General features: G+C 44.5%; 1 protein-coding gene across 1 annotated transcript in view; it reads left to right on the forward strand.

Annotated features, from left to right (window-relative positions):
• The window catches only part of SLC38A11 (solute carrier family 38 member 11), a 489,938-nt gene extending 473,058 nt beyond the window's left edge, over nt 1-16,880 (forward strand). The window contains exons 8-9 of the mRNA XM_078683357.1: nt 4,910-5,041; nt 16,605-16,880. Coding sequence (XP_078539483.1) covers nt 4,910-5,041; nt 16,605-16,880 — 408 coding nt within the window. The remainder of the gene's footprint in view (nt 1-4,909; nt 5,042-16,604) is intronic.
• The last annotated feature ends 3,112 nt before the right edge of the window (nt 16,881-19,992 follow it).

Consider the following 19,992-nt stretch of genomic DNA (forward strand, 5'->3'; position numbering starts at 1 on the left):
TTCAGATGCTCCGTTCATCACCACCCCCTTTTGTACCACTTTGGTCACCATAAGTTGGCAGGGTATGCTCAGACGTGAGTCCCTTGCTCACTTTGCCTCTGGATTCAAGCAAGCCGGGCAGAAGACGGCTGAAATGCCAGAAACCGGTCCTCGGAAGCTTGTTTCCGGTCCAGGGAAGGCATGGCTTGGCAGTTCGGGCTGGACTGTTCCCATGAGGCAAAGGGTCAGACTGATTAGCATATGGCCATGTCAGAACTGAGGTGGCAGAGTGGGCTAAAGAACGGTGATGGACTAAACCCAGATCTATTGACTGGGTGTGAGTGTTTGTTTGGTTCAGATGCTCCGTTCATCACCACCCCCTTTTGTACCACATTACTCAAGAAGGCATTATTCTCAGAGGTTCAAGAATTGTTCTTCCCAAGAGTCTGCAACAAAGATAATTGAATTGGCCCATAAAGGACATCATGAAATCGTTGCCACAAAACAAGCTCTCTTAGACCGAGTCTGGTTTCCTCATCTCGATGAGAAAGTTGAAAGAGAATTAAAGACCTGTTATCCATACACTGCCTTTCTTCGAAAACCCCTCAACACACCTTAAACAAGTCAAAGTTGACAAAGCATATATGGGAAAGAATTGCCATTCACTTTTTTGGTCCTCTTTATAATGGGCATCACCTGTTGGTGATTGTTGATGAATACTCCCATTTACCATTGATAGAAGATAATTCATCTATCACTAAAGAAAGAGTCACTGAGAGATTAGGTGACATCTTCATGATATTGGGCGTTCCTGCAATCTTAAAATCTGACAACATCCACCTTTCAACAGTTGAGAATTCAGAGACTTTCTCAGTCATCTTAAAGTGAAGCATTAGAACAGCACTCTTTAGACATAGCCCAATGGCCTTGTTGATTGTTTCATGAGTACTTTTAAGAAAGCTGTTCAGCATGCTGTATTGGAAAAGCTCAACCTTAAAACTGTCTTGATTTCAGCTCTTCTTGTTTACCGTTCAGCCCTTCACTTGACCACAGGTGAAAGACTTGCAACCTTGATGATCGGGATGAGCCATGATGACCAAATTACCTCAATCGACCAACAGAAGCACAAGTATTGAGGAAGAAATCCAAATAAAAGACTTAGGTTCATAAAAGGAGAATGAAGGCCGACATGAATAAAACATTACTTTTACTAGAAGAGATCGAATTCTTGTCTGTCAGTCAAGGAAAAAAAATGTGTTCATCCCTACGACGCTGAGTCCTTTCATGTTGTGACCAGCAACGGAGACATGGTGACTGCCCAACATCCTGGGAAGACCATTACGCAAGATTCCTCGCATTTCTGACATGTGGCTCATCGCTCGTCAGGCATTGATGTCAATATAGAGACTGGATCTAAAAATACAATTGAAAACCCCTTGAATGCTGTTGTTCCTACATCACATTGCCTGCCCCCTGTTTACAATGACATGATCAGGGTGTGTGATCAGAGACTCATTTGAGGAGCTATGATTGCATAAAGGTTTGTAAAAACATTAGAATTTGTTATTTAAGAGAGGGGGAGATGTAGTGTTGTGTGAGTTACCAATGATAGAACCCTTTTGGCTCCTGATTGACTCTGTAGAAGAGTTAGAGCATAGCGAACTCAATGCAGTTTTAGAATGTTGAGTTCTCAGGTGCACGCTGATGAATAAAGACGTGTTATTCTAAGCTCCTTATGTGGCATAGTCATTGGTGAGTACCCAGGCTGGGGAGGACGCTACAACCGCCACCATGGATGATGTCTGCATGACTTTGGAGAGAGGAGACACGGCAGTCCTCATCCTCCTAGACCTCTCTGCAGCTTTTGACATGTTCTCCCACTCCATCGTCATCCAACGCCTACATAACATCAGAATCCAAGCACACACACACTCCGATGGATCTGCTCCTTCCTGACTGGGAGGACTGAGTCAGTCAGCCTTGCACAGTACACCTCTGAGGTCTGAGACCTCAACTCCATAGTTTCACAGGGATCCTCCCTGCGCCCGACCATCTTCAACGCATACATGATCCATCTAGCCAGCATCATCCGCTCCTACAACATCAATTTTCTCTCTTATGCCGATGACATGCAAATCTCTCATAAAAAAGATGCTCAGTACCCTGCATGACTGGAATCACCCACTGGATGACGGCCAACTATCTGAACCTGAACACCAACAAGGCTGAAATTGTGATCTTCAGAGAGAGCACTTCACCATGGGAATCCACTTAGTGGCCAGCAGAGCTAGGTCTGACACACAACCCGTCATCCATGCCCAGAACCTCGGGATCGTCATCGACAGCAAACACAACGTGACCGCCCAAGTCAACGCTGTCACTGCCTCATGCTTCCATATCCTGAAGATGCTGAGGAAAATGTTTAAATGGCTCCCAGCAGCACCCAGAAAACCATCATGCATGGCCTGGTCACAAGCAAGCTGTAATATGGGAATCTACGCCGGGATCAACAAAAAAACCTACGAAAAGGCTGCAGACCGTTCAGAACTCGGTGGCCAGAATAACTCTCAACCTCTCACATGGCATTCACATCACACAACACCTGAAGGAGCTCCACTGGCTCCACATACAAAAACAAGCACAATTCAACCCCCTCAACCCACTTTCAAGGCACTATATAACAGTGGCCCAGCTTACCTCAGGAATCGCATCTGCTTTCACAAAACTTCCAGACACCTCTACTCGTCTGGACTCCTCCTTGTGCACATGCCTCATGTACAGAAATCCAGATCTGGCATTGCTCCTAAAGCGTGGAACGACCTGCCACTACACATAAAAGCCTTCTCCTCACTTCTTGAATTCTGCAAGAAGTTGAAGACCTGGCTTTTCGAATAATCTCTCTAGGCCCGGGTTTGGATAGGCTCACACCTGCTTGGCACTAGGATACACTCCCAGGTGATAGTGTGCTCTAGAAATCTGCGTAACAAAACATAATCAGGCATCTTCCAGTGCTGTAGTGGTTGAAACCTTACTGAGATGTACAGGACCACCCATTGTGGTGGAGAAAGTGTAGTAGTGCAGCTTGCAGCAACTTTTCCAGGGGAAGGGTTTGAATAATGTATGGCTGAGTTACTAGTTTGACTGGAATTTTAATTTGGAAATGGGGGCCATTATCTGATTTGGGGAAATAGAGAGTTACACCAATCAAAGAAGCTGCAAAGGATGAATGCCGTCCCAGGTGGAAACATTTTCTATTAAAGCTAATGTGCATGAATGATATGTGCAAATTATTATTTATTAATGGCCAATGGTATTGATGTTTAGTGTGTCAGCCTCATGTCTATTGATATCATCTTCTTAGGTATTCTGCTATGTTAATCCTTTACTTACTCGGTGTACTCATATTATTTAATCTAAAAGTTATTGAGCAGATTTAAACTTTAGTTTCAACGATCATAGGAGCATTAGACATGGCAAAGTGTAGGCCTGAGGTTGAAAAACGTGTGGAATTGCCAGGCTTGAAAACTGACAGTCTATTACAAATGGCCTAGATACTTTTCCCTGTAGGCCAGTACCATTGTGAAGGAAGAAGCAGTGCTGATATCTGTACTCACAAATCACAAACACTGAAAGTCTCAAGAGGATGTATTAGGGTAAAAAAAGACACGTTAACGTTCAATGGCACCAAGTCAGCGTTTGCTACCGTGCATCCTAAGGTACCCCAGGAGTGGAATGTCAGTGATGCCCAAGATACAGTGTTGTCTATGAGGGCTCCAAATGAGGCAAATAACAAGCAATACTTTTGTGACTAACCCTCAAAGCGGGTGTATAAATCACAGGTAGCGAAGCGTCAATGCAATCCATCAGAGTAGGGAAGATGAGCAGATCCAATGGGGCCTGGCTTCAGTATTGTCTATTGACAATCCCCCCCCCCCACACACACACACTGCCCCCTGCAAAGTGACAACAACAAACAGTCGTTTGGTGACCAGGACCTGCAGGGTGGTTGGGTGGCATTCATTGTGAATGGATGCATGATTTCCCCTTCGATTCTGGATTAGCTACTCCAACTAGTTTTTGTATTGTATTTCGGTCCACCCTTCTTTAATTCTGTGTGTGGCTGCTCTCCCCCTTGTCACATTCCACAGAACAGCGTTCCATTGTTTTATTGTCTTCATTTTGCATTTCTAGTTTTGCATGATATTCACAATTATGTATTGCTTTCTGCAGTAATGATCCTCACTGGGTGATTTTACTTCCATGCAGTACTGTAGGTCCCGTCTAGAGGTCAGTAGGCCGGCTACTATAAGGCGAAGGCAACGGAAGCACTGCCCCCGCCTCCTCAGAATCAGCTTGACCTCCATATTTATGCCTCCCCATTGCACAGGTGGGAACATTTTGCTGAAACTGCTTCCACTGCCACGGCGGATGTACTTTTTGTAAAAATGCTGAATCCCACCCAGCATTTGTCCTTGTGGCACTGTGGAACAATTGGCTTGTTTTCAAAGACAAAACTCCAACGGGCTCGGTAGGGGGCAAGGGGGCAGAAACTATGGGAAGCGCCGCCATTATTGATCTTCAGACATGAAAGATGTGGTGGTTCTGCAGCAACTGGCCCGTCACAGGGCGATCTTGTACCAGAGCCAGCTGAGGCGAGGGGGGCGGCGGTTCCCATGTCTCTAAATGCGCCAGGGTACCGAGTATTAGGTAGACTGGGGCATCTGCCGATTTTTGGCAGATACCCCCTTACTGTCCACTTCTGAATGACCTCTTTGTCTCTTTGGCGGCCACATTACTTCTCCATGATGGACTACACTGTCACGTGATAGTACAATCAGTGCTTTCTAGCTATGCTTTCTGGTTGGTGATTTTAAGTACACACACAATTCGCGGAACTAATATTGGAATGTTAATGTCTTCTGTGTTTCAGGTCATTGCTAATGTGTTTTTTACAGGAACCCTTACACACATTTTTCATTTGGCACTAACTCTGACGATTGTCGCTGTAGCAACGACTATATCCTTGATATATGACTGCCTGGGAAACGTGCTGGAGCTAAATGTGAGTACAGACGTCAAAATAATTAATAGTAGTTGTTGCTTGCTGAATAACATGTCACGTATTATAAACATAAATCACCCAATAAAAAGATGTACCCAAAAATAATTAATAGTATTGGAAAATGCACAAATTAACAATGATTTTGTTGGAAAAATATCGTGTTCGTGGCTAATCATTTTGAAAATTCCTATTTTTTTATACATCGGTCACTTCAGTCACAAATGTCACAAACAACGAAATACTGTGCATTGTGCGTTGATGCTGCCCTTGCAGTAGTGATCACACTCTCACTGTTGTCCTTGGCGATAATAGTTTTGAAAACATGTTGGGAACAAATGAAATTGGTAATAGCGAGCCCCGATTGCTGCAAAGCGGAAACCCGTGTGAAGTTCAGTGCAGCAGCTGCGGTGCGCCGCTCATTAATTCGGTTATGTAACCAGTAATTGGCGGCGCGAGGTGAGCTTGGATTCAGGAGCAGTGCGTCCTGTTCCTGGCTCTGCAGCCACATTCCACTGATCCGTAACCCTTTCATGGATTCCGTTTGTGAGCCAAATTTACAGCAAGGTTGTGGAAGTGGCTGCCCTGTGTTGCAATACACCCGCATCTTTGTCTCTGTACAGGGCACAAGTCCTAAACGGGCTAACCAAGTTAGGCAGTATGCAAGTGACATAGTTGCCATCCAACGTGGCATCACAGAAAGTGGTATCACAACCCATGACCTCACAGAAAGTGACAGCAATAGAAGTGATATTAGATCTTAAGAATTCACACTTATTTTTAGCAGGTCTATTATGAGTACATTTGAGCGCAGTACAATACTTAACATATGATTTTTTGTGTGGGAGTTGTGCCAAATAGTGATGCAATCCTGACGCAAAATCTGGGTGTCAACTCATACATTTATTTTTTAAATCACTGCCACAAAGACATTGGCAACAAGGAGAAATGTGCAGTAAATCTGTCCTGTTTAATTGGCTGCAAAGTCTGCATTTTAAAAATTCTCATGGGGTTAAGGAACCTGCTGCATAGATCTTTATGTGCCCAGAAAATCACACAGAATATTAATAATAGTAAAATACCTCTGGAGGGTAATGCACTTGTTAGAGAGGTCTGTGTTTTGTCTAGTCCCAGTTTTCGATCAAAGTAGCATAGAGGGTTATTATGTCTCCTGCCAAGCACATCATGTGACAAGCAGATGACAGGTTTTCTATTTTATGTAGCAGGGTAAGTAGGCCACTGCTTTTAACACAGAGCTCCTTTTGTTACTTGCAGTTCATAAATTGTAATCCTTCCAATATAAAACAGTACATTATGAAGGAAATGTGACTTCTACACCTTGCAACCCTCCCTGCCTTGTGTAACATATCCTGTACTTTAATTTACACACATATGATTTATTGCCAATGTATAATATGCAATATATCAGTGGGGAATGGATCACTTGTACCTAAGCAACCAGGATTCAGTGTTCTTGCCGTCTTGTAATAGAAAACCCTCATTCACGTATCAGGCCGTGAGGCGGTGTATCTTGATTATCCTTTATGAGAGCGAGCACAAGTTGTGCTGTGCATGCAACCAAGCAGGCCAAAAAAGCCAGCCGGCACCCAGAGGAAGTCCGTAGTTAAGGACTTAAAGGTACTTTTTGACCTTCGTTTATATTAGGTGAACTGAATACGTCCTCACCTAGACTGCTACAATTCGCAGCCTTCACTCTACATGGCCCTGAAGAAGGCCCCCGACTCGTCAGGGCAAATATATGGGGCTGAAACATGTCGACTTTTCACATGGACACTCTAGTGCATTAGACTGGTAACTCGTCTTCCTAGGCACAACACTGTTTTTATTCACCACCATTCCAAACTGAATAAAGGTACAGTTCAGGCAATACGTGGCCATTTTTAATTCACCTCACCCAAACTCACCTCATTTGAGCACTCTTTTTATCACTGATCACTACTGCAATAACCAGTGGTTTCTCCTCCTGGTGGAGGATGGTATACGAGAAAAAGAAACCCAAGGATGATGCTGTCACGTTTTTAATAAGACAGAGAATCAAGATACACCACCTCACGGCCTGAAATGTGAATGAGGGCTTTCTATTGAAAGACAGCAAGAACACTGAACTCTGGTTACTCAGATAGAAGTGATCAATTCCCCACTGATATATTGCATTACAACAGGAAGCTGAATGAATCACAGCTCCTTCTTCCCCCCCCTTTTTGATTAGATATATAATGTATAATATGTACATGTGATGTAAAGCGCTCCAACACCATGGATTGGGATGAGTAGCACTAAAAAAGAAATAAAACTAAATAGTAGTATTTACATTGTTATTTGTGTAAATACTGGGACAGACCAACAGATCTGACATTCACAAAGTCAAAAGCATGCCTCTCTTAAGTATCTGTGAAGTAAAAACAAGCTGTGAGCCTTTGTTTCCCCTCCATTGCATTTGCAGCTAGGGGTGAGGTTCCAGATAGCTCCCAGCCAAGATACTCAATCAAAAGTAGGCATGATAGGCCCTTAACTTGGCATTTATTTGGGCTCTGTGGGAATTTAAAACAACGAAGCCTCCTTGCCTGCATATTGCTGCTTCGAATGAAAGTAGACAACATGCAGGTGCAGTGGAATGTGTCCCGGTGCCCTATTACAGATGGGGTGCACTTCTCCTGTTTGCGCCGTGGCGCACCTTAAAGCAGGGGGGCCTGGTGCAAAGAAAGAGAAGGTGCTCCATATTATGAAGAATGCGCTGCCTTCAGGTCATCTGTGAACTTGCACTGCCCTGGTGCAGCACATTCTAGAGGAATTCGAAGCAGCTGTTTAAAAGCTTCTTGTGTTTCTATGTGCAGGCGGCAACCCACCTGCACTTTCAAAAGGGATTCAAGATTCCCTTGCAGGCGGTTGCAGTGAGTGACTGCTCCTGTCTGCAGGTGGGTGTCTGGGGGGTTCATGGGACCCCCTTTCATTCCATAAGAAGATGGTCTCAGGGGGCACACTGAAAGTGCACCACCTTTTGTGACACACTTTCAGTGCTCTTCTTAAGGGCATGTTTGACACTGCGCACTTGTCCATAATACGGCGCAGGCGCAGAGACAAAGTGATTCCCTCATTTGCTTGGGGTCACGGGCCTCTAATGGTAGTGCTGGCACTACATGTGTGACAGTGCTATCTGTATTACAGAAGGGGCCACACAAGCGTCTGCAGCCTTTTTTGTAATACCAAAGTGCCCAAGGGGCATCCAAAGTAGGCGCAAACGCCTGTTATGGCCCTGGGGCACTTCTGTAATACCACCCCCAGTGTCTGAAAATTACACCAGGATGAGTTCAGCATATTTCAGTGGGGTCCAACTTCTTGACATGGTGGGGAGACGGTGTCCACCCTGCGAAAAGAGTGGGTAGATGCTGTCTACCCTCGGGTAAGCTCGACTTGTACCCGGTGTCTGTGATACATTTCCTCCACATATTAAGAGTGTAGCTGTTGTTTGTGCAGCAGGTTCAGCGGCAATGGGGCCTATGGATTTGAGAGGTCTACTGCACCCTAGTCTTATTACCTGAGTGGCAGCGTGCAGCAATTACCTTTTTTGCGTTAGGACAAGTAGAACCCTTGTTGCACCACCGCCACAAAACTTCTCTCACGTATGATGCCATGAAGTAAAGATTCATGTGAAATTCAGAGCATCCACAGCGTCAATCATGTTGCTGCTTCTGCAGTCATACGCCTCAAGTTTGATGTTATGCATGTATTTGTCTTTATGGTTGCATTATTTTGCCATTTCATACAGATTTTCAGCCGCGGCCAGTTGTGGGAGTACCAGCCGGGCGGTGACGTGGGGAGGGGGAGGGGCAGGGTGGGGGGTAGTAATGTATGGAATCCGGACCTGAACAGGTAAGTAAACATAAAAATAAATAAAACTAATTTCGTTGCGCTCACTAGATCACCAAATGCAATGCAGTGCGCGCAACGAAATTCGTTTTATTTATTTTTATGTTTACTTACCTGTTATGGTCCGGATTCAATACATTACTAGCCCCCACCCTGCCCCTCCCCCTCCCCCTCCCCACGTCACCGCCCGGCCAGTACTCCCACTACTGGCCGCGGCTGCAGATTTTGTGTGCTTCATTTTGAAAGAGTGCTTTCTGATCAAGCTAGAATGAACAAGGCTTTCTTTGAGGGAAGTTGGGCTTATCGTTTCGCCATTCCCCACATGTTACACAACTGCAGTGATGTAGTAATATGGCGCTGTTCTTCCAGGATACTCTGGTCACGAGGCTGGCTAGGATATCTACAGTCACCAAGGGTTACACTTGGAGGTGATGGGAGATTGATATAGAAGTTTACTAACTACGAATTCGGTGAACCTAGCAGAGTAGCCGAGATGCATTGGGCCCTGGTGCACACAAGGAAAATGGGTCCTTTGACTGCTGTTGAGGTAGTAAAATATAGTAATTATCAAGGTTCTGGGGCCTCTCAGGTCTCTAGGCCCTGGTGCCACTGTACCTGTTGCACCAATGATAGTTATGCCCCTAGGTGAAACAGCAACTCCTCAGCCTTAGTAACATAGGACAGAAGACGAGCATTCAGTTTTCTTTCACAATAGTGAATCAGACTGTAAACTTAAGTGCAAGCATATGTGTAGACCTCCATGACGTAACTGTAAGTGCTTTGGGAACAGGTGCTGGTTTATGTGCAGAGACTTTAGTTTGTTTAGAAGAAAGCAACAACACAAGAAGCCTCTCGTCTAAATACACCAGCAACGAATATGCACATTTCATATCACCTCTAAATTCCCAACAATTTTATAACATAAAAAATTAGACATACAGTTGATTAAAATAAAGAGAATTGTTTTTACTCGTTAACATGTGGTAAGTTACATCACCTGAATAATGGGGCTTAATTAGTTTTATGAAAGTGTTATAATTGCAGCTATTTTATACAACATATTGTTTAAGCCCTGGTAGCACAAAACATTTGACATTTGTGATATTTTAAAATGTTTCGTGAGAAATGTAGTTCTTATAAAAAGGTGTCAGACAAAGGGAACTGGAAATTGAAGTGGTTTACTGCTTGGGCCGGCTTTCCCTTGCCACTTTTAAAAGCACACATTTGGAAACTATGCTTTTTTCCACCATATGCTTTTAAAATTACAAGGTGGTACAGCCCAAGTCCCAGAATATTATATTTATATACATGAAAGGCTGATGATGGCGTATTCTTTTAATAGCAGCAGAAGAGTGGAGGGAAAATAGGTGAGCGCAACAAAATCAGGGCCGGACTGATAATGTCGGCACCGGGCAATCCCCCGGTAGGCTGGAGGGGGAGGGGGCCGGTTTTGAGACGAGGGGCCGGTTTTTGTGCTGGGGCCGATTTGGACCCTGACCGTGAGCAACAGACCATCCGACCGACGTGAGAGAGTCAGTACTAGTCTGACTGTGTTGACAGACAGTCAGACTAGTACTCTGCCGTGTCTCTCCTCGCTCCGCTCAAGGCAGCGCCAGCAACATTCAAGTTCAACTATGCTGCTGGTGCTGCACGCACCGTCCATTACTCAATTTTCTTTTAGTAAAAGAAATCCACCTGTAGCTGCACATACATGCTGGGGCCTGGCGCAGCGCTCAGATGTCTGCGCGCAACGATTTTAAAGTTCACCCTTAGCTGGGTCTGGTGATGATGATCATGCGCATTGGGGCTCGCTGTATATTGCGCGAGCCCCAATGCGCATGATCATCATCACAAAAAGTGCGTGTGACTTGCAGAGAGGACTTAGGAGGTCGAGGATGCAGGCATCTCATGATCTGAGAGGCCAGACATACGACGAGTCGACGCCGAGGAGAGACACTCCATAATTAATTACATCAGACTGTCGCCCGCAGATGAGTCTAGTCGTTTGCACGGAAATATGCCATCTCTGATTATGGCACTGAGGGGCCGGCCGGGCGGCATTAAAAGGAAAAGGTTAGGCCCCAAAATAAACAGCATAACTCAACTGCAGGGAAGTGTCCTCTTCGTCCGATCCATGTGTTTGTGAAACTAAACGATTTAATAAAGTAAACAAATACACATTTTTAAGTCGGTATTTCTGTTATTTGGAAAAACTAAAGCCCATGATGACATTTTTATTTTGGAACATTTTGACTTGTATATAGCTTGCGTTGCGCTAATACATTTCCAGCATGAAACGCACTGGTAGCTTACTCACATTAACAAGCAGGGCAGGGCGCGTGGCACAGGCTGGAACACAATAATTAATCGAACAACAGCGCCAACAGATTGCCTCTTTTCACTGCTTTCGAGGCAATTATGTCTTTTTTTGCTCAGGAAAATGGGCCTTCTCAGCGCTGCAGGTGCGAAATTAGAAGGTACTTTTAAAGGAAGAGGTAAAGGAATGTGTGGAGGGAGGGGGGCAGGTGTGAGCTAAGTGACAGAATGAAAGCTTGAAGAACGGAAGGAGGGACTGAGGTAGAAAGGACAGAAGGAAAGACAAACAAAAGCAAAGGAGTTAAAAAGGAAGGAAAATGGAAGAAAGGAGAGGGAGGTGCGCAAAGGGAAGAAAGGAAAGAGTGTAGAATGAAAGGAAAGAAAGGAAGAATGGGAAAAAAGGAAGAAGGAGTGGGAAGGGAGAAAGACGAACACTAATCATGAAAGGAAGGAAAGGAAAGTGCATAGGAAAGGGAGTGCAGATGAGCAAGGTAGCGAGGGGGAGTGGAGGAAGGAATAAGAAAATGAACAAAAGGAGGGTTAGTGGGGCAGGAAGAATGAAAGCGAGGATGGAATAGAGGGGGGGTAGATGAAATAAGTGTGAGGAATGGCGATGGCCGGTGGGGCAATAAACTCAAATTAGAAGATAGGACAGTAGAAACCAAGGAATTGAATGAAAGAATAACATATAAAAGAGAAAATAAGGGGAAGAAGGAAATACGGCTGAAAGGAATGGGAGCAGATGGAAGGAGTAGAAAGATGGAGATGGAATGGTTAAGGAAAATAGAAACGAAGCAAAAGAGCAACTAAGGAAGAGAGGAAGTAGGAAGAGAATGATGAAATGTTGACAGAAATGAAGGAGGAAGAGCTGAAAGTATGGCAAAACGGTATTAACGAATAAATGAAAAGAGTGAAGAACGAAAGAAGTGAGAAAGAAAAGAAAGAAGGAAGGTAGAAAGTGGGCAGGTATAAAGTAAGGTGGAGAAAGAAGGAAAGAGTAAGTAAAATACAACGGAAGCAAAAAAAGGGAGGAAGAGAAGATAAAAGAAATACAGGTAAGGAGAGGAAGGAATAAGGAGAAAAGACAAGAAAGGAAGGAAGACGAAAGAATGAGGGAGAGTTGAATAATGTACAATAAAATGGAAGGAACAAACAAATGAAAAGGAGTGAAAAAAAATTAAAAAGAAACTTAGCGTGGAGGGTAAAATGGAGGCCTATCTCTGACAGTTGTCTCTAGTGCTGCCCAACGCTCTTCGAATTCCCCTTAGGAGGCCACGGATAAGCCTCCCCTCCCTCGATGAGCAGTGGTGTCAGATGAAGAAACTAACCCCCTCCTAATGTAGTGACGTGGATTTAGGAATTAGATAACGGTCGACAATTATGTTTTTTTTTAATGTAAGGCAGAGAGTTTGGCAGCCGTTATTTTGGAGTTTAGGTTTTTGTGAGACATGTTTTTATGTTTTATGCTTCCACGTGGGCCCGTCTGTTCTCGGTTCGCCCTGGTGATATGGGCATCAGAAGAGGGGCCTCACTCTTACCACCAGAACTGTCGAGGGCCTCTGAGAGCGTGGCTGCAGGACCCTGTCGGTCTGTGGTGAGATGGGTGGTCAGTGGCAGCTACCGAAGACGCCGATGGCTGCTGACACATAGCGCCTAGTGCCGCCGCGGAGGGATGCAGAGAGCGCCTCTCTCTCACCTGGAAGCTTCCTCCGTGCTGCAAAGGGTGCAAGTGTATTTGGTGAAACTTGACTTCAAGTTGTTTTTTTGTGCCAGGGCTTGTAAACGCCGTGTCTGAGGCCTCGCCCAGAGTAATAAAACACCTCCTGACCCTACTGCTCCGTGCATCCCGGGTGTGAGGAGGACATTTGCTGAGCAGACTGGCAGTGCGGAGGAAAGGGTGGTGACATGTGCTGAGCAGACGGGCACTGCAGAGGGGGACGGTGCTGTGCACAAGGGTCGTATAACATGAACAGGGCGCAAGCTTCGCACGCTTTTATTGCATTAATTTCCCAAACTTCTTCTGAGGCGACTCTCTCCCCTAGGGTGTACCCTCCTCCCTGCGCACTCCTGTTGTAAAGAGAGTTTAATTTCTGGGAGTGTTCTATAGTGCTTCCCAGAATACTGTGTTTTTACGGCACTAGTGTAGGTTACATGTGTTTAGCGCTCATGAGAAAGGTATCACTTTGCTCTTCTGCTTTCTTACGCATCCACGTGTGCAGAATTTTGTTTCGATGTTAAGATTCCATTCCATCAAATTATATAATTATCTTGAAGGCTACATTAGTTCTGGAACTGTTTCATTCTGTCTTACCTAGTGAATTTCCATATATGTGCTCCAATACCTTGTTTGTGACCTGTGCCCATCAGGATATCCTTGCGTGCTCACTTGTAATCTGGGAGGTGTGAGCTACAGTCTGTAGTCCTAATAGACATCTTCTGATATAGCGTTACTCTATTAACCCATGGGCTTGCCCCATTTTTATTGTTTTAACTTGTAGATGCGGTTTTGATTGCCAAGGAGTGTCAGTCTTTGAATAAGATATGATGACTTCTATTTGTATCCTTAGTAGCTTTTCATCAGCAACTTAACTTCATGCACCACCTGTGCAAGCAACAAACGTTTCTTTTCTGTCACTGCGTAGCAATTTAGAGACAGCTCCTACTCTTACACAGAGTGATTCTGAAGGGCAGGGGGGATCATTGTGCAGTTCGAGGGCTATTCACTCAGTGGGGCCGGCCCGCGCAGGCAGGGACACTGCCGCCCAGATGATTCATGCGTTGAAATGTTTTTTGTTATCCTGGACATCCCCCAGCACAATGCACCTCCTGTTGCCTCATCACTTTCATTAACCTGGAAGCTAAAATCTGGGCCAAAATTCTGGCAACTAAATTGTACAAAGCTGCTCAGTCACTGATACACAGTGACCAGAACGCTGTAGCCTTTATACCCGGTCACAGTATGAGACACTCTCTAGACTAAGACGTCTAATTGTCAACTTGGAATGATCCCAATACTGCAATGAGAGCGAGCCCTTGTCTGAATTGATTTTAAGAAGGCTTTGACTCAAAGCACTGGTATTGTTCCAACTCCCCGTTCGGATGAATTTTGGTAAACTTTTTCAGAGGCATGTGAGGGTCCTCACTAAGGACACCTGGGTGGCGGTCTGGGTTAATAGGACCTTGTCTGTCTTCCCTCTGCCCCATCCAAAGGGGCACAAGGCAGTTGTGCCCCCTCCTACCCCTTCTGTTTACACAGGTTATTGAACAAACAGTCGCATGGGTCCAGTACCATTGTGTAGGTCATTTGTTACGGTGAAGGGTCATCCAAGGAAGACATGATTTTGCTAAATGCGGATAATATTTTAATGCATAGAAGACCCTGAACAATCTTTGCCAAGATATGCATATATGGGATATATGTGGGGACATGTCTGAATTCGTAGTTAAATGGGAGAAAATGATGTATATGCTGATAGCAGGTGACCATATAGACGTAGAGGAAGTGTCTACCCTTCTACGGGCAAATGATCATATTAAATACCTTGGCAATATGACAATCATCATAATTAAAAAATTTAATTTGGTGCATGCAGGCATTGTGTCCACCCTAACAAGAAGTTGAGATGGCTACTATGCTTTTATTTGGCTTTGTACGGGTGGGAGACGGAACATATCTGCTGGATTGTAAACCCTGATTTTTTAACTGAATGCATTAACACAATGAGTGCATAGGACGTGCGATTATAATTTATGATGCTGCACTGTTTGTATTTTGAACCTGCAAGGGTTTTATCTTAGATATACTGTGATAAAGCTGACGGGCCAAACTCTTACAGTGTCCTTCGCAGACACCTTTGTTCTCTCATCAAAGCTCATCCATCCATCCATCCATTCATTTCTCCATCCATCCATCCATTTAAATGTGATTACTCTCCGTAGTCCACTCCAGGTTCTTTTGAGATTCAAAAGGATGCGCACATGCGATGCACATGTAAAGCATAGGACTGTCATAAAGTGTCCTACAAGTTGTCACACAAGAGAATTATCACATAAGTGCCCTTGAGGACAACCTATGCTTCATGTTCATGGTTATGCTAAATGGTTGGTGGTAGGGTCTGTAACTATTTGCTGCTGATACAATGGCAGTGGGATATGCCAGTTATTAACTCCTCAAAGTAAATGGACATACGTGTCTGCTAATCTGCTTCATATAACACTCAGAATAGTTTAAAAGAACTTTAAAGAATATGCATCCATAAATTCTCTCCTGTAGTAAACATTCAATGAAAAATGTGTTGAAAAATGCTTTGTTTTGGCCTTTCTGTCTCCAAAATTTTCTTGGGGGGACAACCCCCCAAACTCCCCCTAGTAGTGGGGGTTGGTCTCACTTTTACTTTGTTCTCTCTGATTCATTACTTGTGTCAATTTTTGGTGCTCTCTGAAAGAATGTCTATGGGTACATGTGACTGGGTGGGTAACCTGGTGCTCTTTAAGGTCATCATCTACTATTTACTGTGATTTGAAAGTTGATACAATTAAATATGTAATAAAAAATGTGCTGTAAAACTCACCATTTTGGCCACCCTTTTTTAAAATTTTCTTGGGGAGAGAAACTCCCCCAAATCCCCCTATTAGTGGTCGGACTCGCTTGCTCGTTAAGCGCACCGGGCGGGGGCTGGTCTGCCAAAATTTGCCAGGGCTGCTTTCAGTTCCCAGTCCGGCCCTGAACACAATGTAAAATACCTCTAAGATTACCTGTTCATCACTTGATAATTTACGAAGGGTAAATATTATACTTGGCTCTCAAGTTGTGAGCTATTGGGGAATCACCCCCTAGGTAGAAAACAAATGTGCACTGAGAGAAAGTCACATCCAGGTGCTGTACTGAACATTGCATCCTGGGGGGTTGCCCCAAACAAATATAGATAGTTTCACATTTTAAATATCAAATTATTTGATTGTATCAATCATTTACCTCTGTCATACTGTGCAGTACATTTGCATTACATTAATATTAAAATATCATGAACATAGCATAATTAACTTAGTTAACAATATTAAAATATAATATAATTAAAACGTTAACAAGATTAACATAAGATAATTAGCATAATCGACATATTAATAATAATTAACAAGTACATAATCACATACTATTGTATAATTGCATACATAAAAACATACAATTATAAAATTAACAATTAACATAATATAAACTATTACCAATATTAACATAGCATAATTAACATACTCGTAACATAATATAAAAATGAACACTATATTATTTGATAATTGTGATAATGCTAATGTGAAACCCCCATGTGAACACTGCCTAACAGTATTTTACGTATTTCTTCAACAGGGAATCCTCACTGCTACTCCACTCGTTTTTGTCGTCCCCACTGCCTGCTTCATTAAACTCTCCACTGAGCGTTGGTACCACTTGGACAATATTATACCTGGCCTGGTTCTCATCACTGGAGTCATCGTGATGATAGCTGGACTAGTCATGGCTGTTTGGAGGCCACAAGATTGTAGTCATGGCAATGAAATGTTTTACTGCTCCTCTGGGAACGCTACCTACAATTTCATCTTTTCTGCTCTCCAAACCAAGAACCTGTCCACAAACGTTAAGTGATTCTGTGACCCCGTAAAACAAGCATTTACAATGCAATGGTCTCGGCATCATTAAAGGTAGAGCTATTGGCATTGCTCATGACATTTTTTTTTTTCTTTAAATCATAAATAAATGGCATTGTCATTTACATTGCCAATACACAGCACTCTGTACTCAACAGCACACAGCACTCTGCACTCAACAGCACACAGCACTCTGCACTCAACAGCACTCACTACTCTGCACTCTGTACTCACTACTCACTACTCTGCACTCACTACTCTGCACTCACTACTCACTACTCTGCACTCACTACTCACTACTCTGCACTCACTACTCACTACTCTGCACTCACTACTCACTACTCACTACTCTGCACTCACTACTCACTACTCTGCACTCAACAGCACTCACTACTCTGCACTCTGTACTCACTACTCACTACTCTGCACTCACTACTCTGCACTCACTACTCACTACTCTGCACTCACTACTCACTACTCTGCACTCACTACTCTGCACTCACTACTCTGCACTCACTACTCTGCACTCACTACTCTGCACTCACTACTCACTACTCTGAACTCACTACTCTGCACTCACTACTCTGCACTCACTACTCTGCACTCACTACTCACTACTCTGCACTAACTACTTACTACTCACTACTCTGCACTCACTACTCTGCACTCACTACTCTGCACTCACTACTCTGCACTCACTACTCACTACTCTACTCTGCACTCACTACTCTGCACTCACTACTCACTACTCTGCACTCACTACTCTGCACTCACTACTCTGCACTCACTACTCTGCACTCACTACTCTGCACTCCCTACTCACTACTCTGCACTCACTACTCTCTACTCTGCACTCACTACTCACTACTCACTACTCTGCACTCACTACTCACTGCTCTACACTCACTACTCTGAACTCACTACTCACTACTCTGCACTCACTACTCTGCACTCACTACTCTGCACTCACTACTCTGCACTCACTACTCACTACTCTGCACTCACTACTCTGCACTCACTACTCTGCACTCACTACTCACTACTCTGCACTCACTACTCTGCACTCACTACTCACTACTCTGCACTCCCTACTCACTACTCTGCACTCTGCACTCACTACTCTGCACTCACTACTCTGCACTCACTACTATGCACTCACTACTCACTACTATGCACTCACTACTCTGCACTCACTACTCAGCACTCACTACTCTGCACTCACTACTCACTACTCTACTCTGCACTCACTACTCTGCACTCACTACTCACTACTCTGCACTCACTACTCTGCACTCACTACTCTGCACTCACTACTCACTACTCTGCACTCACTACTCACTACTCTGCACTCACTACTCACTACTCTGCACTCACTACTCTGCACTCACTACTCACTACTCTGCACTCACTACTCTGCACTCTGCACTCACTACTCTGCACTCACTACTCACTACTCTGCACTCACTACTCTGCACTCTGCACTCACTACTCTGCACTCACTACTCTGTACTCACTACTCACTACTCTGCACTCACTACTCTGCACTCACTACTCTGCACTCACTACTCACTACTCTGCACTCACTACTCTGCACTCACTACTCTGCACTCACTACTCTGCACTCACTACTCACTACTCTGCACTCACTACTCTGCACTCACTACTCTGCACTCACTACTCACTACTCTGCACTCTGCACTCACTACTCACTACTCTGCACTCACTACTCACTACTCTGCGCTCACTACTCACTACTCTGCACTCACTACTCTGCACTCACTACTCTGCCCTCACTACTCTGAACTCACTACTCTGAACTCACTACTCTGAACTCACTACTCTGCACTCACTACTCTGCACTCACTACTCACTACTCTGCACTCACTACTCACTACTCTGCACTCACTACTCACTACTCCGCACTCACTACTCACTACTCTGCACTCACTACTGTGCACTCACTACTCTGCACTCACTACTCACTACTCTGCACTCACTACTCACTACTCTGCACTCACTACTCACTACTCTGCACTCACTACTCTGCACTCACTACTCTGCACTCACTACTCTGCACTCACTACTCACTACTCTGCACTCACTACTCACTGCTCTGCACTCACTACGCTGCACTCTGCACTCACTACTCACTACTCTGCACTCACTACTCTGCACTCACTACTCACTACTCTGCACTCACTACTCACTACTCTGCACTCAGTACTCTGCACTCACTACTCTGCACTCACTACTCACTACTCTGCACTCACTACTCACTACTCTCCACTCACTACTCACTACTCTGCACTCACTACTCTGCACTCACTACTCTGCACTCACTACTCACTACTCTGCACTCACTACTCTGCACTCACTACTCACTACTCACTACTCTGCACTCACTACTCTGCACTCACTACTCTGCACTCACTACTCACTACTCACTACTCTGCACTCACTACTCTGCACTCACTACTCTGCACTCACCACTCTGCACTCTGCACTCACTACTCTGCACTCTGCACTCACTACTCTGCACTCTGCACTCACTACTCTGCACTCACTACTCACTACTCTGCACTCACTACTCTACTCACTACTCTACTCACTACTCTACTCACTACTCACTACTCTACTCACTACTCTACTCACTACTCACTACTCTACTCACTACTCACCACTCACTACTCTGCACTCACTACTCACTACTCTACTCTGCACTCACTACTCTGCACTCACTACTCACTACTCTGCACTCACTACTCTGCACTCACTACTCTGCACTCACTACTCTGCACTCACTACTCTGCACTCCCTACTCACTACTCTGCACTCACTACTCTCTACTCTGCACTCACTACTCACTACTCTGCACTCACTACTCACTGCTCTACACTCACTACTCTGAACTCACTACTCACTACTCTGCACTCACTACTCTGCACTCACTACTCTGCACTCACTACTCACTACTCTGCACTCACTACTCTGCACTCACTACTCTGCACTCACTACTCACTACTCTGCACTCACTACTCTGCACTCACTACTCACTACTCTGCACTCACTACTCACTACTTTGCACTCTGCACTCACTACTCTGCACTCAC

This window comes from Lissotriton helveticus, chromosome 3_1, assembly GCF_964261635.1.
Source record: "Lissotriton helveticus chromosome 3_1, aLisHel1.1, whole genome shotgun sequence".
Classification (NCBI taxonomy): Eukaryota; Metazoa; Chordata; class Amphibia; order Caudata; family Salamandridae; genus Lissotriton; species Lissotriton helveticus.